The 26,100-nt window shown below is 41.3% G+C and overlaps 1 protein-coding gene across 1 annotated transcript; it reads left to right on the forward strand.

Moving 5' to 3' along the window:
- The first annotated feature begins 1,651 nt into the window (after positions 1 to 1,651).
- On the forward strand, positions 1,652 to 20,900 carry SPON2 (spondin 2). The gene is made up of 6 exons (XM_061629847.1): positions 1,652 to 1,797; positions 2,417 to 2,670; positions 2,982 to 3,205; positions 4,109 to 4,300; positions 9,884 to 10,058; positions 13,139 to 20,900. Exons 2-6 carry the CDS (start codon positions 2,421 to 2,423, stop codon positions 13,315 to 13,317), a joined length of 1,020 nt encoding a protein of 339 aa, XP_061485831.1. The 5' UTR covers positions 1,652 to 1,797; positions 2,417 to 2,420; the 3' UTR covers positions 13,318 to 20,900.
- The last annotated feature ends 5,200 nt before the right edge of the window (positions 20,901 to 26,100 follow it).

A 26,100-nucleotide genomic window follows, 5' to 3' on the forward strand; every position in this document is an offset into this window, starting at 1 on the left:
TCCGTCCACACCACACACTCAGGGTTGCTCTGGATACGTGACTTGTTACAATCTCTCCCTTCACCGCTGCCACCATTAGATACAGTTTCTGTTCAGCCTTGGTAATTATCTTGCCCTCCCTTCTGGTCTGTATATTCCCCCAGCCAAGGACCAGGCCTTTGGTAAACCAAATAAGATTACTTAAGGAATGTTTCACAAGCGTATGGTTTCATCTATATTCTGTTAGGTACTTGACTTTTTACTAATTGCCTCAGAACTCCGACTCACTCTCAAACACCACCTCTCAATTCACCACTAAACACCACCTCAACCTCCCTCTCAACCTTCTAAACACCCACCAGATTCAACTGTCATTCTTCCATTTATACTCCCAGCCATTCAAATGCTCAGCCAATCATCCAGCATTCTACTGCTCATGTACTCCCCCCTCCTCTTTCACTCTACTTACCATATATCTTCCATATAAACAGCACTTACCATATTTACAATATTAGCAAGAACATCACAGGCTGCTCTGAAGCTCCTGCCCTGCTATCTGCAGATTGCAGAAGGGGAGCGCAAGGGCCCCGCAGATTCCCAATCAGGCCCCACGTTTGCAAACACTGGCCCTGGGTGAGAAGTGAATTATCCAGGGTTGCTGCATCCTTAGGCAAATGCCAGGTGACAGTGCCTCGTCTACTTCAGGGGCACTGAGGTCAGTTTTCCCAGGGAGCTCTCAAACCTGGAGCCAGCCTTAGAATCAGCCTCTGATGTTATCAATGTACAACAAATGGACACATCGCTTTCTAGATTGCAAAACATCAGAATATGCCCAGAACATCACAATAGGAGGAAAGCAAATAACTTTAAGTATAAAGTATGTTTAATACATGATGCAGTAAGTTCAAACAAAGATGTTCTGTGCTGGTAACCATGGAAGAATATATCATAACTGCAAATATTTCTGCTAAAAGTCTCGAAGTGCCCTCTGATTGGCTTTCTTGGCCTTTTGCTCCTCCCTCTTCCCTGATTTCCTTCAAGCTGCATCCTATTAGAATCAATGGGAGAAGTCCCATGAATTTTTAATAAAGGTAGCTTATAGTCAATATTAACAGGAAAATTCTATATATAACAACAACACCTTTGCAGTAGAGTGTTCCAAGGGCACCTTTTCCATCAGTGATGCCTTGTACTCCTTTCCACATAGTATGCAGTAGTTAAGATATATACAGTATGCCATTGTTTTCCTAAACTACATCTGCAGTTATTCCAAACAATGTTTTTCTTATAGGCATTTTCATATTTCATTTCCCAGCTCAGACATGTGCAAACGGGTGTATTAATTTAGAGGGAGTGCTTTCAGTAAATACTTGAAAGAGCCAGAAATAAAATTTACAAAACATGCTTCTCATACAAAACTCTTAAATGAGAAAGGTTGTGTGTTGGAAGCAGTTCATCCTTAGCTTAGGGGCATGAAAGCAAGAACACAGAAAAGTTCAGTCCCCAGAAACCTTGAACTGATGGCAATAATGCAGGTCCTCTAAAATCTTACTTTGTCTACTCTGCAGCACAATTCTAATAGTTTTTTTTAGTTAAAAAAAACATAACTGCTGTACAACTAACCTCATAAAACAGTGAGAGCATTTCAAACAAGGACAAGATGCATTCGGCTAGTCTAGTCTAAAGGTTGCAATCAACAGTGGAGCAAAGGGACTATCTTCTGGCATAAATAGCAGGACTCCCGCTTTCCTCTGTTGCAGAACTGCTCAGCTGCAAGCAAAAGGCTCTTCACTTATCAGTGCTGCAGAGGAAACACCAGTAAGTGTGAAATATTTGTATGTAATATGAGTTTTAATAATGTCAAATTCTCCAAGTACAAAAGTTTGAAAGATAATATTAAAAGTTACTGTTTAAAACAATAATCTAATAGTTTGGTGCAGGATTGTTTGCACTGATATTATTTTGATGCTTTGTAAAATGTATTTCCTCTTAATTCCTGCAATACAAAATATGGCAGCTAGATAATGAATTAAATTTTCAATGTCCAAACACTGACATTCAGTGTTGCGCCATGAAGTAGATTTTAAACTCAGATTTTAAACAAAGAATGTCTCAGGGCAAAGTAACATGCACTTCAATATTTTAAAGTGTATATACCATCTGCATTGAAACATTTGCTAACGTAATTAAGCTGAGATATGATTCCAATAAAACTGAAGAAGCAAAATCGGAAATGGACATTGAAAAGCACAGTATTAGAAATATGTTTTATTTTCCAATCAGAGATATTTATTTGAAGTATTGTTCCAATTTTAAATTATTTGCTGTACTGAAACACACACTAAAGTCTTGTATTCTTAAAAGCAGCAAGGTTTCTTGGCAGTGTACTTTGTGCTCAGAATTTAACTGCATTAAGCATTCATTTGTTTTAACTTAGACTAATGTGGCTGGTTTTCCGCATGGATAAGGAAATGGAAAACTTGAAAGCTGTCTCCGGCTCCTACAGAATGATCACACTGCTTCTAACTTTTCTGAGCTCTGTTACTTGTTTGCCTCTTGATGAAGAATCAGTTTGCACAGCAGAAGAACTTGCAAGCTACAGCATTGTTTTCACAGGGAAATGGAGCCAGACAGCTTTCCCTAAGCAGTACCCGCTGTACAGGCCTCCAGCACAATGGTCTTCTCTTCTGGGTAAGTGAAGTTTATGCCCCTTAAAGGCAAGTTAATTCTTTAAAAGCTTACCATCTTTCCCAAATTCTTTGTAATTAAGTTACAACTGAATTCATGCAACTGAGAGATAAATCATGCAGTTACCAGCACAGAATTATGGGGTTGTTTTTTCAGCCAGCTTCTGTTTTCAGTTTTACTATGGCTACAGTAAACAGCATACCTTACATTTTTAAACACATACTGTCCCACTTTAGAAAGAGAGAGAAAAAGGACGTATTATTAAGTAAATCCAAACCAGACATTCACGTACTGCAATCCCTTCCCTTCAACAGGCGTTGCCCATAATTCTGACTACAGCATGTGGAAAATGAATGAGTATGCTAGCAATGGCATGCGTGAGTTTGCTGAAAGTGGTGAACCATGGGCATTAATGAAGGAAATAGAAGCAGCTGGAGAAGAAATTCAAAGCATTCATGGAATATTCTCTGCTCCTGCCATTTCCAGTGGCATGGGGCAAACCTCCACAGACATAGAAGTACATTCAAGGCACCCACTGGTAAGTAGGAAAATGCTCATTGGCTTCTTATTTGTAAGAGCAAGTGCAATGGCAAAGGATAAGGGCTGTCACCTGATTAAAGAAGTATTAGTCAATTACTAAAAATGAGTGTGTTATTCAGTCAATTAAATTTGCATACGATCAAAGCAATAGCTATCAAGAGCTAAGCATCCTTGAATTTTAGGTGGAATATATATATGTCATACAGCAGGCACATTTTTGGAGAGGGTTTGAGTACAGCTGGAATGCCTCTTTTAACATGGTGCTTGCCACTTGCAGGTTTTTTTATAAGTACTGTAGTTAAATTAAAAATAATTACTTTTTTTTTAATGTGCTGCCAAAATAATTTTAGTCAATTTAATTGATCCACCCAATTGCTTAGTCAATTAAAGGTTGTAGCTCTTGGAAGAATGGGTGGAATCCAACTTTATGCAAGTAGATCTCCTCTTGTGCAATGGAACTTGACCTTCTCCTCATCCCTGCAGCCCCCTGCAACTCTCTGGAAATGATTTTGAGGATGCACAGGGGGCTACAGATAAGAGAAGAAAAAGGTGAAGTCCCGTTGGATGAGAGGAAGTCAATTACACTTGTGGATAGGCAGATTTGTAAACAACCCAATATATGCATGACTGCAACCAAATACTATTTTTTATAGTATAGAACCCACCAGAGTTTAATATATTTCACTCAGAGGCTTTCAAGTTTGATTTGAACTTCTTGGGAAAAGAGCATATACATATTGTGATACAAAAATAAATGAAATAAACTAGATTATTTTCAGTCAAAAAATTACAATATTGCAGCTACGCCGGTTTAGTTAAATCAATATTTGTGGTGCTATAATCTAATTGGGGAGAGCTGTGCTTAATTAAGTTTTTGAAATTACTTTTTTTTAACTGCTAGGTGTCCATTGCAATACGAATTGTGCCCAGCCCTGACTGGTTTGTGGGCATTGACAGTTTAAATCTGTGTGAAAAAGATCACTGGAAACAGCAAGTATCTTTAGAGCTCTTTCCGTATGATGCTGGAACTGACAGTGGTTTCACATTTTCCTCCCCCAATTTTGCCACTATCCCACAGGATACTGTCACAGAGGTAAATTTCTGTAGTTTGTTGACTGGTCAAAAACTCCATCTCATTCAACATTAATATCATAATTACTTTCTGTTGCAGACATAATTGTGATTAATTCAGAGTATTATATCTTAGTGAGTTAAGACCCATTCTTACCTGTACCAAAGGGTACATGTTCCAATCTTTAAGCAAACTGACATGTGTTATAATTTATTAGTGGTGACACAATTATTATACATTTCAGTTGAAGTGTGCTCTATTGCAGTTTTGTTGTGGGGATTTCCCATCAAAAACATCTGATGAGTCCAAATCAAAACCATTGTTTGATTGAGTCTACTGAAGTGGAAGCTAATGGAGAAATTAAATTTGCTGGCAACATTTGACCCAGGGTGGAATAAGCTGGTTGGGAAAACTGGTACAGTTCCCAAAATATAGGTCCCCTTCCTTGAAAAATGAACATCTGACATAAAGCACCACCAAAAAAAAGTCTTGTGGTGTCTTAAAGACTAACACATTTATTATAGCGTAAGCTTTCAGGAAGTACCAAAAAAATCCCCTGAACATAGGCATACCGCAAAAAAAGAAAAAGAGAAAGAAAAAGAATTTGCCAACTCTGATAAACAAAACAAAAATAGTTTGAGCATGAACTCTTAACTTAGCATCGGTTTTGCTCACTTTCTGCCTTCGGCCAGTCACTAACTTTCAGCCTAACCTACCGCACATGGCTATTGTGAAGATACAGAAAGAGGAATAAAATGATGCAAAAGTGGAGATAGGTCACAGTTCAAGTCGTATTTATGCCAGGCTGGGGGGAGTTACATATGGTGGATCCCCGGCTGAGCTGGCAGGGTCCCAGCTCTGCTGGGCTTCACCTGCAGAAGTCCCTCATCCCGACGCAGCCATGGTGGAGCTGGGAGCTTGCCAGCTAAGGCCCCAAAAAGGGGAGTTTCAGGGGCATGTCGGAGGAGGGGCCGGGGAGGACTTAGGCAACATCCAACTCATGTTCAAACACCCCTGCAGGTCCTGATTCGGGCCAAAGTTATGCCAGGAAACAGGTTGGCCTAAGAAAATCATTACAATGGAAGTCTGTGGAGAGGGCTTACTCCCTGGTAAGGGTAATTGTGAGAGCCGGCTTTTACTTTCTGGTCCTCGCACGCAGCTCCTGGCTGAATCCACATTCAGCCAGCCCTACAGCTCCCAGATGTGAAATGCATGCTACGGACCTTTCTGCCAGCTCCCCTTCTGCCAGCTTCCCATGAGTTGCATTGCTCTGCCTGTGCATGTATCATAGAATCAAATTTTGGTTCCTTTAACTAGAGTGTTGCATCTTTCTACTGTAAAGGGTTATATTTTTACACACACACTGCTCCCCCCCCTGCAAATTAGTACAGCCCCAAGGCTTCAACCAATCTTCATCTGGCCTGATGATTGCATGTTTTAGACCCATACGTCCCAGTAAAAAAAAACAACTGCTCCCACTTCCCAATATTCTGCATTAGAAATAATTGTGCCTGGGTGCTTCCTGCTCTGGCTTTGTCACGGGAGGCCCAGGTAGTGTCAGTGGCTAGAAGTGCCTTTTGTCAGCTGCACCTGATAAGACAACTATGACTGCTCCTGGAGTAAGAGAGCTTGGCCACAGTCATCCTGGCATTGGTCACTTCAAGGCAGGACTACTGCATTGCACTCTATGTGAGGCTTCCCTTGCACTGGACACAGAAACTTCAATTAGTGCAGAATGCTGCAGCCAGATTGCGGACAGGAGTGAGACTCTGTCAACATATAATCCCTCTCCTCATAGATCTGTCCTTGTTTCCAGTTTGTTACCTAGCCATGTTCAAAGTGTTACTGCTAGTATATAAAGCCATTAACAGACTGGGACCAGTTTACTTCCAGGATTGCCTTATTCCATATGTACCCACTCGAGCGCTTTGATCTGCAGAACTGGCCCTGTTACAGGTGCCACATAATACTCATTCTGCACTTGTAAGAAATTGTCCCTGTAGTGTTGCAGCACCTACTCTTTGCAACTCCCTACATATTGACATCAGGCAGGTGCCTCCACTGTATTCCTTTTGGCACCTACTTAAAACTTTTTAGTTTAGGCAAGCCTATCCAGACACATAGATGTTATGTTCTTATCTTTTTAGTCTGTTGCTATTTTAATTATTTACAAATATCTTAATTATTTGTTTTTAGCTGTTAATTGATCATTTTAATGTTTTTTGTAAATCGCTTAGAGGTTTTGTACAAACAGTATATACATTTTGTTAAATAAATAAATAAAATAAATAATAAAAGGCATCCCAGATGAAAAAAAATTAAATCCTGTATTTAACAATGAGTTTCATTGGACATTCTAGTCCAGTCATATTCTCTCTCTCTCTCTCTCTCTCTCTCTCTCTCTCTCTCTCACTCACACACACACACACATACACACACACACACACACACACACACACACACACACAGAGAGAGAGAGAGAGTGTACCAGGGATGGGCAAGAATTTTGCTAATTGGCACCAGATTTCCTAATAGTCCACATGTTCACTATCTTTGCAGAATGATCCTGAATGCTGTGAGTTTCTGCAGCTTTTCCCAACACTGGTTTTTTTTTTAAAAAAACTCATAGAACTTTGCTTTGCTAATGTGAAACTGACTAGCCTGTGTCTTTATGTTGCTCAGCCTGATCTTTGCTTTGCAGCTTGTGCCAGTTCTTTGCTAAATAAAATTGCCCAGCCTGTGTTTTTGCTTTGCTAACTTGAAACTGACAAGCTTGTGTCTTTGCTTCCTTAGCATGTGCCTTTGCTTTGCTAATGTGAAACTGAGTAGCCTGTGTCTTTGCTTTGCTCAGCCTATGTCTTTGTTTGCTAACCTTAATGTGATCAGCCTGCATCTTTGCTTTGCTAACTTGAAACTGACTAAGCGATTTCTTGCTTTCTCTGATCGTAACTGATCAGGTGATCTCTCACTTTCTCCCAGGGCTGTGTGGGAGGATCCATAACAATTCAGGAAGAGGAGAAGGAGGTCAAGTACAGGATGGGTGGGCACTGAGCAGAAGGAAATGCAAAACTGCAAAGCAGCAGATCACAACAAGCATGCCCCCTGCCTTTCTGCCCCCCCTTCAAAAAGGAAAAGCAGATCACAAGCAGGGGAACACCCACCCCCTCTTGCCTTTCTCTCCCCTCTTCAAAACAATAATGCAGCAGACCACAATGAAGGAAACAAGCTACCACCCTCTTGCCTCCCCCATTTCAAAAGGGCAAAGCCGATCACAACTACTCCCCTTGCCTTTCTGCCCCCCCTTCAAAAAGGAAAAGCACCAGATCACAAGGAGGGAAACAATCATTTCCTTTCCTCTTCCCCACCTTCTTCAAAAGGGCAAAGCAGCAGATCACAATGAGGCTAGGATGGAAATCGCCACCCCACGCCTTTTTCTTCCCCCTCCTCCTTTTTGGCAAAACAGGAGATCTGCTCCCTGACACCAACAGCACAGTGGCAGCCCTGGTGGGGTGAAATGGGAAACCACCCTTTTGCTGCTTGTGTCTCCCCCCCCCCAAAAAAAGCCCTTCTGTCCACCACCAGCCCACAGGCAATTGAGCGGGGACGAGGCAAGGCAGAATTCAGAAGCCCTTCTGGGCAACAAAAATACCCCTCCTCCTATTCCATCATTTTTTTGCTCCCAAACACTCTGAAAAAAAGAAACAAAAGGCAAAGAGACCTGCCTGTGGCTCAGAGCTTGGAAAAGTTACTTTTTTTGAACTACAACTCCCATCAGCCCCAGCTAGCATGGCCACTTGATTGGGTTGATGGGAGTTGTAGTTGAAAAAAGTAACTTTTCCAAGCTCTGCTCTGGCTGCAACCACATTCAGCACAAAGTCTCAGAGTTCCCTCCAAAGAGAAAGGAATGGGATTACTTCTACTTCTAGTAGTTCTTCTGACTACTAGAACTGCTCTGTAGAAGCTGCATAAAGCCCTGCACTTTTAACTTCCAAAAAGCATATTTCTGATAAAGCCTTGCATGCACTAGGTTGGCAATCCACAGCTTAGAAAGCTGCCTACACATATTACTTCTTAACTTTCCTTCCTGGAGAGCTAGAAACCTAATATATTATACACACACACACAAGGTTAGAGTCTGGTCCCCCTTGCTGGCATGGGCCCACCCTTGCATTTGACTTTGTTGGTTTACATTCTGAAAAATTCTATAGCAACTAACTCTTAACAACATGGAGAGTCTTCTTTCCCCCAAATTATTTTTCTACAAGACTTTGATAGTGGAATGATTATTGTGATTATTTTTGAATATGGGGTGCTCCATTTTCTGCGTTTCCATTTCTACTTTTCCCACTCTAGATGCATATTAATATACTATACTGTTCCTAAACACACAAGAGCTCTATGCAGATTTTACTTGAGCCTACACAAAGTGAGGTTGTGATTACACCTGTTTTCCTCTATCCCTCAGTATCCATGATGTCCATACTTTGGGCAACTTACAGACATTAATTGGACATTTGTATGATAGAAGCCTCTTTCACAAGAGCACTGCATTGTGATTTTAAGAGTTAGGACATCAAACTATGCACACTGGTCTATGAGTATAGGCCCCCAGTCAAATGTGATGTTGTAATGTATGGTTATTAGGTGGAGTCTAGGGCAGGTTGATCGAAACAAACCATGATAATCTATTCAGACGTAACAGTAAGCTAATCTTGGTTAGTTTCACTTGTGCTTTAGCACACAGGAGAAAAGTGGGCAAGATTGACATGTCCACACTATCCCATTAATTATAGTTTACTGTAAACTAAATTATAGTTTACTGTGACCTGTGAACAAGGCTACTTGGTCATTGCCCAACTATGGGAACAAAGCAGGCAATTGTCAATAGCTTCCGGGTTCTTCAGAGATGGTGTAGCCTCAGGCACTTCTCTCCTATTGGTTTCCAACTGTTTTATATCTTTATTAAAACATTTTCATAATGTTTTCAAATGCATCTTGCACTAAGCAACAAAAAAAATTAAAACCACAATAAACTCAGCTATAAAACAAAGGAGAAACCCACCCCTACAACATAATACTAAGATTTACCAGTATCATTTGACAGCTCTGGATTGCTCTGGGCAGACCCAATGCAATCTGGGGCTGCCTCAGCCCACTCTAGCTGCCTCCCAGATCAACCTGAATTGGCCTGATTCGGTTCGGGATCTGAGAATTGACCAGAGCTGGTGTACAGCCCTAATACATATTAAGAATATTCTTAGATCTCTGAGTGCTGGTCCTTCTGCAGCCAAAACAACACCAACTATTCACAAGGGGAAGGAATCAGATGTTTTGGTAGAATCCCAAGTTTTGAAAAAGAACAAAAAGAAACCTTTAGGAAAAAAACCCTAAGGGGGGGGCAACCAAATACAGCCAAATGATGACTGAGCATGCTGAGTGGGCACAGAATTCTGATCACAGTTGTTATTCTGTATGTGTGGGTGGGTGACAAGAAATTAAAATGGTGGAAACCTTACCAGAAGCAATCCACACTGCAACATTTAGTTGCAGGTACCAGTTGTGATACTAAATTAATATCCTTTGTCTATGTGTTTTAATTCCTAGATCACTAGTTCCTTTCCAAGTCACCCAGCAAACTCGTTTTATTATCCCAAGCTTAAAAAATTGCCACCAATTGCTCGGGTAACCATGATGAAAGTTAAGAGACGCAAACTAGGTTTTCCTCTTCCTCAACCCAATGTGACAGCAATCAGGAATGAAATAGATGATTCTGTTTCCGGTAAGTGTTTAACACTTTGATAAAGTGGGCTGCATTGCTGTGAATAAGTAATGTTAGAAACAAATGCACAAGTAGATCCTGTGGAGAATGGGCACATATTTTATTTATTTATTTATTTGTTTATTTATTAAATTTTTATACCGCCCCATAGCCGAAGCTCTCTGGGTGGTTCACAACATCAAAATATCAACATACAATTTAAAACCACACATTAAGCAATTTAAAACATAACTCATTAAATTTCCAAAAAACCTGTACTAAACAAAAATACTAAAATACTAAAAATACTAAAATGCTAAATGCTACAATACTGAAATGCTAAAATGCTAGAATACTAGAATGCCTGGGAGAAGAGGAAGACAACAATGTTGGCGCCAGGCGTACCTCCTTCTGCAGGTAGTAGCAAAGTTTACTTCCACAGGAGTACTGGATAGTGGGATAAGCCTAGGGTAGCGTTTCCCAACTAGTGGGCCACCAGATGTTGTTGGACCACAATTCCCATCTTTCCTGACCGTTGGCAATGGTGGCTGAGGCTGATGGGAGTTGTGGTCCAACAACATCTGGAGGCCCACTAGTTGGGAAAGGCTGATCTAGGGACTGGGGCCAGGGACTGGCAAGGAGGGTCATACAGTGGATTTGGCCAAAGGCTGGACCACATTGGGCAGATTCAGGGGGATCTGGGCTTCGCCACGTCAGGTGGAGACAGCCCCGGATAGCAGCTGGTCAAGTTGGGCCGCCCAGAGCAGTCCACGGCTGCTAAGGGGTCGGGGTGTCAGGCAGGATGGAGAGAAAACAGGAGAGGGAAGAAAGAAGCAGCAGGGGCTCATCTACACAGCAGTTTAGTGTGTGTCTGGTGCTACTGGCATCCCCTGTTAATTTGCATAGTTCACATGACGTTACTGGCAAACAGAAGCTATCACACAGTTTTCCCGCTGTAAATCTGTACTAACCCAATCTGCTGATAGTACGAAAAGTTTGGAACAATACGGCTCTGCTCTGCTCCACACATTTTTGAAGATGGTTTGCTTTGATGGTTTTTAGTGGGCGGGTGAATCATCACTTCCAGCAGCTCCTGTTCTCTGCCCCCTGAGTCTCCCATCAAGTCCATTTTGTTTCTGGTGCTGCAGCCCTGCCTCCTTTCCTTCCTTCCTCCCCAAGCAAGCTTTCTTCACACCTTTTGTTTCGTAAAAAATCTAAAGCGGATTTAAAAAAAAGTTGCCGCAGAGATATCAATATAAATATTGATATTTTGAAAAAATAGCAATACTGGTTTTGATATTTTCTGAAAATATTGATACTGATATTGATGTTTTTTTAAAAAATCAATATTATGTTGATTTGTTTTTTCAGCGGGGGAAAATTAACTCAGAAAAAGCAAGGGGCAGTGGGGGGGGCAGATGACCCTACTTCTTTTCAACCACCAGACTTTAGGAAGCGGGGGGCAGGAGGGAGTGGAAATACTGCTCAGGTAAAAAATATTTGCACATGCCCAGTAACAGAGCACCCGGAGGGAGTAAAAATGTAAAATTAGAGGGTGGGGTCACAAGGAAATGCAACATAAATCCTTCCCAGAGGAATCCCTACTTGTGTGAATGGGAAACAATGGATTTGAAGCAACCATTGAGCATGAAGTGTGGTCCTGTAAACCACCCGGACAGCTTCGGCTATGGGGCGGTATATAAATGTAATAAATAAATAAAGACCTTGCAAATTTATTACAGTGGTAAAAGTTGTATGTTTGCTGCGATGAGATGCTCCCATGTGGATAATCCCTAGGAGGGAGCTCCCGAGCTAGATCCATCTTCCTGGGAGAAGGCAGGGGTGGTGGCAGTGCAGGATGCCTTTGGCTGCAGGGCACTCCTTTCCCACCCAACCTCTCTTTTCCCACCTGACATGTCACCATGTGCTGAAGTGTAATGCTCAAGCTAATTTGCATGTGAAAAGAACAATAATGAACAGTGTATTCCATTGGTTTTTCCGCTTCACAGTAGGAAGTGGACTAAGTCCTCATTTCAGTGGGACTTCTGAGTAAACAGGGTTAGGATTGCAGCCTTAGTGCACATCAAACAATTTACAGAAAATTAACTTACACGCTTCAGAAAAAGAAATGGGGCACCTGTCCGGGCAGCTGTTATACATCAGTGAATATGTAGATAATGTATATTGCAAAGCAGTTTGTGTATCTTTTTACATATAATGTGCCCATGGTGCAGTGGTTAGAGTTTTGGACTGGGATGTGGGAGATCAGGGTTCTAATCCCTGGTTGGCCATGGTGCTCAGTAGGTGGCTTTGGGCCAGTCATTGTCTCGCACCTTAACCTACCTCATAGGATTGTGTGAGGATAAAATTGGGAGGGGGGGAAGAACCATGTTTGTACATGACCTTGAGCTCCTTAGAGGAAAAATGGGATACAAATATCATGATCATCATCATCATACAATAGTAAGTCCAAGCCATGATGGGAGTCAAATAGGCAGACAGAAGAAGATTTTCCCACAACCTGCACCTGGCCACAGTGACCCACACTTGAATAACCTTTATGTTAGACTACGGCAGAAATGTCACTTAGTTTAAACCCAACTACAGGACTAACCGGGGACAGGATACAACTCATCAGCTCTTAGCCAACTATACTGGCACAACTCAAAGTGCTGGTGCTTACCTGTAAAGACATATAAGGCTTGGTACCCACTTGTCTGAAGGATTGTCATGACCTTTCCCATTTATTACCATCAGAGTTTGCTTGTTTGAAATTAACCACAGCCTGACACAACAAATGGCAGCTAAGGGAAAGTAAAAAGCTTCCAACTCCTCTTCCTGTCCACAATGGGCAAGGACAGGTGACAGAGGAAATGCTTCCTGTGGCTCATGTAAACATGGCCATGGGGACTAGAGTTTGGAAAAAAAGAAACATGCTTAGGATTATAATGAAGCCGCCATGAAAGTTGTAAAACCGAGAAGTGGCATTTACATATTTTATATTTTTAAATAAATAAATAAAACAATAAGTAATACAACTGACTTATCAAAATAAATAAAGCAATATGTTCCTGTTTCTAACAAATATCTCTATACTGCAGAAACTCCCCTGGACTGTGAGACTTCCCTCTGGTCTTCCTGGGGCCTTTGTAGAGGCACCTGTGGGCATTTAGGAACGAAAAGAAGAACTCGTTATATACGACTTCAACCTGCCAACAACGGAACACCCTGCCCAGATCTGAATGAAGAAACAGAATGCGAACCAGATAATTGCGTCTGAGACAGCTCTTTTGGACAAGTATTTAGATAATTTAAAGATAGGATATACGTCTCTTCCTGTTATACTGCATAGCTGTAGTATTTTGCTGAAATGTTTTTGGAAACTTTAATTGCTAGATGTTTGCTTTATACAAGAAAAAACAGTATTTTTATTATGAATTCCTGCAGTACCCCCTAGTGGTAGAAAAAGTATCAAACTTATAGTTCAATTTTCAGACATACCTATCTGTAAAAAAAAAAAGTAAATACCCCTACTTTAAAAAATTGGAATGTATAGTTTTGAAAGATATTTATATGTTGTTTGAAATTAACCACAGTCTGTCAATGTAACAAACTGCTGTTAAGGGAAAGTAAAAAGCTTCCAACTCCTGACCACATGGGCCAAGGGGGAGGGAATGGCCATGGGGACTAGATTCTGTTATGTTTGTTTTCCTGTGTTATCTCTTGTGCTCACCTGAATTATTTTGCTAGAATTTTTGGCATTTATTTTTGCAAGCATATTTAATGCAGGTGAACGCACTTCAGAAAAAACAAAAAAGCATACAAAACAAGAAACCTACCTTTTCCTAGGGCTTGTCCGCATTTGATTTCTAGAGGCTTGTCCACATTTGAGCACTGCTTAGCTGTTAATCCAGTTTTCCCCCATTCAAATTAAACCAGAGTAGTCCACACCTGCATGTATTTGACTTAGTATATGAGGAGCAACTTCAGTCCTTCTCATTCATACCAGTAGGTGTTCACTGTTGTGTTTGACCCCACCTTCTCATTTGTTGATTCAGTTGTGCCAATTAAGTTCCGACAGGGCATGTACAGGGCACGTGCAGATAGCTGTGTGTGTATCTTTAAAAGAAAAAAAATTCACCCAAGAAGTGTGCAAAACCACATAGGCAATTGTAAATTTGTTTGTAAAGTTTTCTGGTTTTGTAAAAATCTGAGAAATCAAAAGAATATGGCTAGTGCCATTTGCTTGTGCAGTTTTCTGCTTGTGTGCAAATCTGAGGGATGCAAAGCTCCTCATGCACCCTTCCTCACAGGCTGGATAAGAAATGAAAGCTATTGTAAATTATCAGCACACACTTTTCAGATTGCTGCCCAATATATCCAGCACTGAATTTTTTTATGTGATTTGCTTGTGCAATTTTCTGGGTTTGTGCAAATCTGAGGATCAAAAGGGAAAAAAAATCCTTTGGAAGCACATCAGAAAAAGTTACAAGCACGGGGAAAGCATCAACATTAGTGTTGTTTGAGGATAAGGTTATGTGGTCAACACAAATGAAGTAGGAATGCAAACAGCTACAAACATACAGTAATACACAGGAGACTCTGGTGTGGACAATCCCGAGGATAAGAATGCCCTATTGTAAAATAACTTTGTTAGCAAATAAACATATGTTTGAGGAGAAAAAGAGGCTTGGTTCACATGCAGCAACAAACCACAATTTGGTGGTTTGGTTGCTTATGTCCAAGCCTCACACTTGCTTACTCCCCTTGCCCCCGATGCAAATGCCTCACTCTGCTTCTGATGGTCCTGCCTGCAAATCATAATTGGAAACCATGTCAGACAGTTCCAGCACAATACAACATAACATCAGACGATGGTATCTTCCAACAAGGGAGGGAATTGGAGCACGCAGACTCCTTTAAGCTAGTGGCTGTCACCACATCCTATGGCAGTGAGCTCCATGAATTAATCACCCACTATCAGTAGTGCAGTGGCAAATTCAGAAGTGCAGGATCCCTTCATAATAGTCACAGACACAACCCCTCACAGCCACGCCCCCTTCTAAGATTATAGAATAATCAGGCCAGGTCTGCATATTGCTTTCTGCTTCTTTATCCTTGTTAATGCCTTCTCCCACAATAGCAGACTAGGAGCTAATTAGCATGAAAGAAAGTGTGCTAGCTACTGAGTCTTCTCAGTGGCTGACTCATCTCCTTTCACTCTGATTGGCTCCAACATCCGGACAAGGAAGCATGTTAGAAGACTCTTCTCAGTGGCAAACACGTTCCTTTCATGTTGATTGGGTCGTAAGATACTGGAGACATAGGGACCCTGATGGGACCTGGCATCCAAAAATTAAGGGCGCAAAGACCCCTGTCATGACCTTGGATGACTATACTCTTGCCCACTATGCAAAGAAGCTTTTCCTTTTATCCATTGGTTTTATGGGATGACCCCAGGTTGGAATTTTCAGTTATGTGGCTTTATTTCTGTAGTGAAACCAATACACTGATAATTTTCCATTGTTCTGTGTCTTATTTCTCAATTACACAGCCACAAGAGTGGATTTTTCTCATTCTGCCATGTTAAACTGAAAAAAACCCCAAGTCATTCTGCTGCTTCCCATAAGCTTATTTCAAAACAAAATCTTACAAAACATATAGTCCTGAACTCAGAAATGCTTGCTTAACAACCCTCTAAATTTTATGGCAATACACAAAACACTAAGAGTGAATCTAGAGTTCAAAGTGTGAAACAAGAAAAAAGAATCCAGATTCCTGCTGGACATTTTTCTGTCAGTGGTCTCATAATTTATTGATTTTTTAAAAATAATCAGCCATGTTCACAGAGTACCTGTAATCCTATTACTGACCTTGCCCCATACTCTGACCATCATTTTCTGCAGTTTAAAATTTTTAAAAAATGCATACCTGATTTTTAATTAAAGAAATTTAACATTGAAGTCTATCATAGCACAGGCATGCTCAGTAAGAATCGATTGTCAGTGTTCTAAAAGCCAGAGTCACAGCTTGGCTATAGGTACATTCTTAAATTGCAATGCTTTTTTGCCTATTAGTGAATTTTGTATAGAATACTGTTAATGCACAGTTTGCTGCAACATTCATTCTGCACATAAAGAACCATGATGCAATCAAACATATAATTACAAGCAGTGAAGGCATTGCCCACTCTAAACTCCCATACCTATAATCCAATCCCTTTTCTGTTCATTAAATTCATATTCAATAAATATTCAATTTAGAGACACTCTGGACTTGTTCCTGTTAATGTGCTAGCCGCACACAGCCATCACAATCATTCCTATGTTATCACTTCTATATCCAGGGTTTAAAAAAGCTTTTAAACAATATGTTCCAATAGCAGTGAGTTAGGGAGCGCAGGGGCTCCCTCTGAACCCACATTCTGATTTTATTTCCCTTTGAATAAGCTCTAGCCAATCAGGAGTCCCTCAGAAATGCATAGAAAGTTCCATAGCATTAGGGCAGGACTTTGAAGAGCCTCCACAAGCAATCAGATGCGTACATTTCAATCTGAGTCAATCAGGTGCATGCATTTGCAAGCTGCTTGCTCCTTTCTTGGACTGAGATATTTCCCCCTCCTTTTGTAAACACCAGGCTAAAGCAGCAGCAAGCACATTTGTTTTCCTTTCCTGTGGCTACCCAGCCTACCAGTCTTTGAAATCAACAATCTATTTGCTTTGAAATTGGCAGCATATTTCTGTGAGTTCATTGTTCAACTTCTGGATTCGTCACTACCATGTGTATATGTATGAGTGAGTGTGTGATATATATACACACACACATTGTCAGCAAGAGGAGTGGTGACAAACTTCTCAAAAACATGTTTGGCTAGCACGGGGTGGTGGTGGTGGAATCTGATTTCTTTCTGAGCTGGGCTGGACCTTTTTATTGGCAGTGTGACAGGGAGAGGAGACTCGTGGAGGCAAATTTACCCTGCCCCCCCCCCCGTGTCTGGCTGGCATCATAAGAATTGGGGGGGGGAGAATCTGGTTTCTTCATAGGCTGGGCTGGACCTTCTTTATTGTCAGGGTGGGAGGGAGAGGAAATTATTGATGGCAAACTGCCCCAAGAATGTATGGGCCCTTTTATTTATTTTTATTTATTTAAAGTATCTGAAAGTTTGATATGGGATTATCCAAGATAATTAACTCCCATTAGGGATAAGAGCAAGAACTTATTATAATTGTTTTAATTGAAACAAAAAGCTTAGGAGTGGTTTGAAGAGGACCAGATGTTTATATTGTTTGTGGGCCCAGAACTGTGTCATTCCTGATGGGTGTGGTGGGGGAAGAGAGCAGGACAGTGATTGATAATACAGAAATCCTGGCATTGGTAATCCAATTCGCAGGGGATGTGCAGGGTTGTTGCATACTTGCAGCCTTAATTTCACTTTGAATGCGAAGGTAGAACAATGTCTTGACCTGGCTGTACAGATGTGGTTGATCAAAAGGAGAAGGAATTTTGAGTTTAAAAAATCCTTTTTATAAAATCCAAGAAACTTAAATTTGTGTGAAAGTCTGAGTGCCTGCACCAGTGGAGTACTGGGGGGATTTATGGAACTTGCTGCTAGAGTATTAGAACTGAGTCTATGGTGTGAAAGACTCCCTTTTCTAACATGTTGGCTTCTTGTTTTTCCCCACAAACCACATCTTTTTCTCTGAGTAATAACAGCTTACAGTTTACACTCTTGGCTTTATTAAAAAGAAAGAAAGAAACTGGAGATCTTTAGAATATTTAAATGCACTGCTACAGGTCAGGGAGGTTCTTTCTGTGTACCAGAGAATAAGCAAACCTCTTGCTACCTTCTACTGCTCTGCATTTGGCTACTGCTCTCTCCAAAAGGAGAGGAGAGCCTGGAAAAGACCCATCCCCCCACTGATTGCAGCAGTTGGTTTTGAGGCCAAGAGTCCTGGGTGGGGAGGGATGGAAAATTCCCAGAATAATACACCTGACCTTGGGCTTGGGGGATGTTTATGTTTGTCTTTTATTTTTATTTTTTATCTGTTGGAGGGTGGGTGAGGATTTTTCCCCCTTTGGCAGCCAGGATTAATGTGCTGCCAAAGCTTTCTGTGGCTGTGTGGGGCTGGTTAATTTTAATTATGTTGTACATCAGTTGGAGACCTTCGGGTAGCAAGCGACTAATAAATCATGTTAATAATACTAATACTAAGAAGGAGAAGCGAGGTATAGCTTAAATGTAATATTCCTGAATATTTGCTATTTTCTTGATAGGAGTGATATAATCTTGCATATGTAATGATTAACTATACCAAGGAGGAGGTATGATTTAGCTGTGGTTACTAACAATCATTTTACTTAGAAGTAAGCCCCACCGTGTTCATTTAAGTGGGTATAGAATTGAACCCATTTCTTCCAGGTCCTAGTCCAACATTTGCACAATTACAGATGCTCTTTTTAAATATTTTTTAAATTTAAAAATATATTATCTAGTTGCCCAAATGTGTGTTTTCTTTTCTTTTTACTCTTCACTTGAATTCTTTGCATACTTTAGGGCTGGCATTGTAGAAGAGCAGGACTCTTGCGCTTTTAACAGCTGTGTGGCAAGCAGAAATTATTATAAACTAAAAGTGCATTTGGATGAACTTGAACTTTTTCATTCCTTTTTAAAATGAACTTTCCAAGCGCTGCTGTTTATTAACACAATTCTCTTCATCTTATTCAGAAGTAAGTAAACCCCAATGTATTCTGTGGGGCTTACTCATGAAAGCCAGCACAGGACTGAAGCATTTTGTAGGTCCTGTGAAATGTGAGTTTCCAGCAACACTCTCTCTCTCTCTCTGTGGGCTCATCCAACGGCAATTTAACGTGTGTTTAGTGCTACCTGCATCCCTTTGTAATTCGCATGGTTCACATGATGTTGCAGGCAAGCAGAAGCTATAACACAGTTTTCTCCTTTAAATCCATATTAACCCAATCCAGTTATAATGCACAAAGGAAAGGAAAAACCATCTTAGCTTCGCTGCACTCCTCCGTGTAGATGCTTTGCTTTTATGTTTTTTTACTGGGTGGGCTCTGTTATGCCCCATTGCCTGCTCCCTCTCTCTCTGCCCCTGCAAAAGCTGCCGCAGCTGCTGCCTATGTGCCATTCACTCACTCCCCCCTCTAATCAGTTTCTTATAGTTTTGTGTCAGTTGCACCTGAATGCTCTTCCTGCTTCAGCCCAGGCATGCAATTGACAAGAAACAATGAAACATTAAAAAAAACCCTCCTCTACTATTTATTTATTTATTTCATTTATACCCCGCCTTTCTTTTCATCATAGAAACCCAAGGCGGCTTACATATGGTTTTCAGGCAGCCTCCCATCCAGGCGCTGACCAGACCTGACCCTGCTTAGCTTCAGCAGGGTGCTAGCCTCATGTGCCTTCAGACCATAGCCTGGCAATAGCGATATTCTGGAGGGAGTAAGCATGTAAAATTGGGGGCATGATCACAAGAAAACAGCAATACTAAACCTTTCCAGAGGAACTCCTACTTTTGTGAAAGGAAAACAGTGGATTGGAAGCTACCACTGAGCAAGAAGTATGGACCTTGAAAAGCTATTGCAATGGTAAAAGCAGCTTCTTTAATATGAAGTTAGGCTCCCATGCGGATAATCCCTGTGTTTCAAACAGGATTGGGAAAGCATTACTGAATGAGCAGAGATCTGGGTTTCTGTTCACTACTGAGGAGGTACAACTTAACTTTGCACACTCATGACAGCCAGGATAGGACTAAAGATATATTAGGCACTAAGTATTAATAAAATGACAATGTTTAAGTGTTCACTGTTTCTTTGCAAATGAGGAGGATAGGGAGAGATCCATAACAGGTGGAGGCTACACAACATTTTTTCCAGCATAGAAGCAACTATCACAGCATGGAACCCTTCTGAATCCATTTGTAAAACTGCAATGCTTAAGGGTCCACAGTATGTTTGCACGGGGGGAGCATGGGGAGAAAACCAGAACTTGGCTATGCTGATACAACCTTGGAGGGAATGTTCAGTTATTATGCTAAAAAAATTAAAACTGAGGTCTTGAGCCTAAACCAGTCTGCTATTTGATTTGGTGGAGGTGGGTGGTGTGGATTAATTTACACCCTCATCAAGCTAAGGCTCTTCTTTTATGGCAGGCCTAACAGGCCTTTCAAGAAATCCTTGCTTGTGACTCTGTTTTAAGGCTGCAAATATTAGAAGTTGCTTCGCTGTGCCTAAAAATGAAAGTAACTTGCAAATGCTCTCAAGAGTCGGGGAAAGAGGAAGTAGTCGTCAGCACTAAGATTTCACATCCCAAAAGTGCTATTTGAACAGGCTGATAGCAGTCCTGAAACAATAGCTTTTAGAACTGGCACTTTCCATCTTGGCACGTGTAGGGGCAGGACCACAAATGTGTACGGTGACCACCCAGAAGGTGTAAGATAATACTAAATAAAGCAATCAGGTATGCATTTTGCTGTTACATATGTTTGACATGTAATTCATTTATAAAGCCCTGTGTGGCATATCTGGGGCAGAGAAGTTCTTTCTGACCTCTCTCCCAATGGCACATTGGTTTATGTATTTCTTTCAATAAACTCTGTTCTTTGGAGCACAATCTAATGAGTGGAGAATATTCCTTCCACAGTGGCAATATCCCCAAGTATTAATAATACCCCATAGTAGGTGCCCATAATCATTAACACTCTCACACACACCCCAATCCAAACACACACAATTGGAATTCTGATAAAAACCATTCTAGTACAATGGTACTACAAGTAAAACTTGCACAAGGAGCAACAATCCCACAAAAAGCACCCATCTGAAAGCAATATCAGGAAAAAAAGACAATTTTTTTCTTGCATGTGGTAAATGAGATTGCCAGTGTAGGGTTAGGGTGGGGTGGGGAAGAGAAGTCTCCCTACTAAACTCGCTAAGGATAGATACTGGATATGTAAAGTACTGTTCATGTGGTTTCTAACCGCCTGGAAACATTGATATATGTTTCACATAGAGATTATCCCCCATAAACTGATCAGAGTCAGTCAATTTCTGCAAACAGGAGTGGGGAAGCCTTCTTCTCAAGGCAGAGAGAGAGAGAGAGAGAGAGAGAGAGTAATAAAAGGTAGAAACTGTTTCTTAAAACTTAAAAAACATTTTGACAGTGTTATTGGCCTGCTGCCAGTTGATCATCCTTCTACTACATCATAGGATAAGAACATATGAACATAAGAAGAGCCTGCTGGATCAGGCCAGTGGCCCATCTAGTCCAGCATCCTGTTCTCACAGTGGCCAACCAGGTGCCTGGGGGAAGCCCGCAAGCAGGACCCGAGTGCAAGAACACTCTCCCCTCCTGAGGCTTCCAGCAACTGGTTTTCAGAAGCATGCTGCCTCTGACTAGGGTGGCACAGCACAGCCATCACGGCTAGTAGCCATTGATAGCCCTGTCCTCCATGAATTTGTCTAATCTTCTTTTAAAGCCATCCAAGCTGGTGGCCATTACTGCATCTTGTGGGAGCAAATTCCATAGTTGAACTATGCGCTGAGTAAAGAAGTACTTCCTTTTGTCTGTCCTGAATCTTCCAACATTCAGCTTCTTTGAATGTCCACGAGTTCTAGTATTATGAGAGAGGGAGAAGAACTTTTCTCTATCCACTTTCTCAATGCCATGCATAATTTTATACACTTTGAGATGAGGTGACCAGAACTCTTCCAGAGCTTGGAAGTAACTAGTTACAAGTAACAAATTACCTGTAATTTATTACTTTTTTGAGTAACGAGTGGGTAACTTCATTACATTTTGCTGGTAATAGAACAAGTAGTAACTTCATTACTTTTGAGGAGTAATTGTAATGTTTCCAGCATTACTTTTGTGCATTACTTGGGGGGGGAGCAGGGGAAGTCTTCTGCTCCTCTGATTTGTGGATGAAAATCATGTGCTTCAAATTGGGCTTCTGTGCAGCGTTGTTATTCCTTCATGCTCTATGGAGGTGCCGAGGGAGGAGGCGGAGAGCGAGATGGGGTGGAGAAAACAATTGTTTAAAAATTGACAGGAGTGGAAGGAGAAAAGAGCTGGAGACAATATATATATATACAAAAAATATGTGTGTTGGGGTATCATCATTGCTGGGGGTGGGGTGAGGGGATGTGAGATTCTGTTATGCCATTCTGTTAATCTTATGGATAAAAAAAAATCTACTACCCTCTGTGTGCGTGTGCTTATTTTTAATATTGTTTTAGGCTACTAAGATGTGCAGCAGCCAAGGCCAACACCTTGTAGGCGTTTTTTTTTAAAGTAACAAAAATGTAATTGTAGCAATTACTTTTGAGTAAAAGTAATCAGTTACTTTCAGAGCAATTGCAATAGTAACGGTAATTACTACTTTTTTGGGGCCATGAAACTGTAACTGTAATTTATTACTTTTTAAAAGTAATCTTCCAAGCTCTGGGATGTTCCCATATACAATTCTCATGCTTTAGCCATTTATTTACATATACAAAACATTCAGAAAAACACAAATTTTCTCTGATGTGGGACAGGGACATGCCAAACACATCTCGCACATTTTATTGATATTAGTATCAATGATGATCATTATATATTTGAACTCCAAATTTCAACCTACATAACAATTCTCAATATTTATTTATTTATTTTATTTTATTTTATTACATTTATATACTGCCCTATAGCTGAAGCTCTCTGTTTATGGCTTTCTGTTAAACTCTGGCTCCTGAATATTTATTTATTATTTATTTAATTAAAATATTTCTATCCCGCCCTTCTACCCTACAACTCAGGGCGGCTACAATAAAAACGCATACATACATAATAAAATACACAATAAAAACACAAAACATTACAGTAGATTAAAATGCATAAAATACAATTAAAATACATAAAATGCATTATGCACATACATACATAAAATGCAATCATGCAAACGCATACAAACATGCATGTATAAAAAAGTGAGACTAAAAGAATTTAAGATTTAAAAATGAAGAATAAAAAGCTTAAAACAGTATCAGGCTGACCCGTCAATCCCAACCAAAGGCTCTCTGGAACAAAATAGTTTTGACAAGTTTCCGGAAGGCCATCAGGGAGGGAGCAAAATGGGCTTCTCGGGGCAGGGAATTCCAAAGTCTGGGAGCCACAATTGAAAAGTCTCTCTCCCGCGTGCCTGACAATCTAACTTCTTTCATTCCAGGCACGCAGACGAGACCAGAGGTAGATGATCTTAGATGCAGGCTAGGAACATATGGACATAAGTGGTCCCTTAAGTAAACTGGTCCAAGGCCATTTAGGGCTTTAAAGGTCAAAACCAGCACTTTGAATTGGGCTCGGAAACAAATTGGGAGCCAGTGGAGTCCATAAAGCACAGGGGTGATATGCTCCCTGCTCCGTGCACCAGTTCACATTCTGGCTGCTGCATTTTGGACCAACTGTAGTTTCCGAACCGTTTTCAAAGGCAGCCCCACATAGAGTGTGTTGCAGTAAACAAGCCTCAATGTCACCAATGCATGTGTCACCGTGGCCAAGTCAGCTGCTTCCAGGAATGGACACAGCTGATAGACCATTTTGAGATGGCCAAAAGCACCCCTGGCTACCACAGCTACCTGATATTCCAGCAGCAGGGCAGGATCCAGAAGAACTCTCAGACTGCGTACCTGCTCTTTCAAGGGGAAGAGTTCCTGCTCTAAGGCTGCAGATATATTTTACTTGAGAGTAAATCCCATTTAACAAAATGTGCATTCTGCTTAACCATGCACATTACATCTTTTTGGACACTGAATGCTTTTTCTCAGGGTGGAGAAAACACCAGAGGGCGCCAAGTTACCTTAAAATCAAGAAACTGATATGGTAGACTTGAGGAAAGTTTAAATTTCATAACTGCAAGAGCCCTTCTGGTGTCCTCAGTTTTAGATTCATGGAGAAAATTTTTACAGCTTAATATCTAGAAAATGCTAAACTGAAGCCATACAGTACATTGTGTTTAGAGTCTGGAAACATTTTAAAATCGTCACTGCCCCAAATCAGCTACCAGTTTAGGCTCCACTGTACACACTCAACTCAATAGCCTCTGATTATTCCCTTATTCATTGTAATGATGGAAGTGAATCGAGAATTCCTTTGTGTGTGTAGATTTGCGTCTTCCATTGACAATAAAAAGAACAAAATACCAGCAATCAGTTTTTACTAGAATCACTGCGATACTGAAAATGTCAAGAACAAAGCATGTACAGCAGTAATGTGTTTTTTCAGACTGCAGAGCAGATAACAGACTAGCCCCACCCCCTTGCCCTAAAGCAGCAGGTTCAGAGCTTGGGTGAGGAGACTGGAAATAAACAGGCAAGACACAAAGGTACAGGATTAAACTAGGGCCACTTTATTAAATATAACAGATCTTATGATCTACTTAGAGGAAAGTAAATGTGCAAGTAATACAGACTCTTACGCCTGTCACCACTGGGCAAGCCCAGGGCCGGAGCCAGAGGGCGAACAGGTTGGGCCCTGGCTGAGGGCCCCTGAAGGGCCCTTCCTTAGGCTGGGTGGGTAGCACTCCTATTTCATGATCTGCAACGACGTCAGCTTCCAACCCTGCCATGGATCTCAGAGAAGGAGCTCCCAGGCACCCCCCTACAACCATGCAGGCCTACAATGCCAAGATGCATGCCCCACCAACGTTTCCCATTGTGGTGAATGCTGCCCACACTGCACACGCATGCCTACCATCAACCAACATGGTGGCTGAGGCTTCCTAAGGGGCTCATGCCCCTGCCGTCATCTTAGTTGATGGCAGGCATGCACGTGCATGTAGCGCGCATGTGTGCCTTCAACCAAGATGACGGAGGAGGCATCATCCTCTTAGAGAAGGCCACTCCGCCATCTTGGTTGTTGGCAGGCATGAATGTGCAGCGTGGTCGGCATTCACCGCAGTGGGAGAAGTAAGTGGCACAAGTAAGTGGCACATGCGGGCAGGTGCCATTGGCCCTGGGCAGGCTGGTGCCCAAGGGCCCAGTCATGCCTGGTGCCGGCCCTGGGCAAGCCTACCACGCAGGGAGAAAAGGTGGCTTTAATTCCATCCATCCCCGTGTCACACCCCTTCAAGTGACAAGGAAGGCCTTCCTGACTCACGTCCCCGCATAGCCCCCAAATTCCAAGTGACGCAGGTTAGTCTCAGAAGTTATCCATATCCTGCCACATGGGTCCCACAGCTTTATGTACAAGTCTCTGGCATCACTATTTATCTGAACAGTGTCTCTGGGAAGTCACCATTTGTGCCAGCGTCTTCCCTTTCACAAACCTGCAGCAACTTTCCATCTCACTCATTCCCCCCTTCCAATGCTCACCACTTACCATACTAACCTACTAAAACTCTCTGACTGTGTAGATCATGAAAAACTATGGAATGCCTTAAAAGAAATGGGGGTGCCACAGCATCTGATTGTCCTGATCCACAACCTATACTCTGGACAAGAGGCTACTGTAAGGACAGAATATGGAGAAACATCGAAAAGGGTGTGAGACAGGGGTGTATTTTATCACCCTATTTGTTTAATCTATACACAGAACATATCATACGTAAAGCAAGATTGGACCAAGATGAAGGAGGTGTGAAAATTGGAGGGAGAAATATCAATAATATAAAGATATGCAGACGATACCATACTACTAGCAGAAACCAGTAATGATTTGAAACGAATTCTGATGAAAGTTAAAGAGGAAAGTAGAAAAGCAGGACTACAGCTGAACGTCAAGAAGACTAAAGTAATGTCAACAGAAGATTTATGTAACTTTAAAGTTGACAATGAGGACATTGAACTTGTCAAGGATTATCAATACCTTGGCACAGTCATTAACCAAAATGGAGACAATAGTCAAGAAATCTGAAGAAGGCTAGGACTGAGGAGGGCAGCTATGAGAGAACTAGAAAAGGTCCTCATATGTAAAGATGTATCACTGAACACTAAAGTCAGGGACATTCAGACCATAGTATTTCCGATCTCTATGTATGGATGTGAAAGTTGGACAGTGAAA

The sequence above is a fragment of the Rhineura floridana genome, chromosome 5 (assembly GCF_030035675.1).
Source record: "Rhineura floridana isolate rRhiFlo1 chromosome 5, rRhiFlo1.hap2, whole genome shotgun sequence".
NCBI lineage: Eukaryota > Metazoa > Chordata > Lepidosauria > Squamata > Rhineuridae > Rhineura > Rhineura floridana.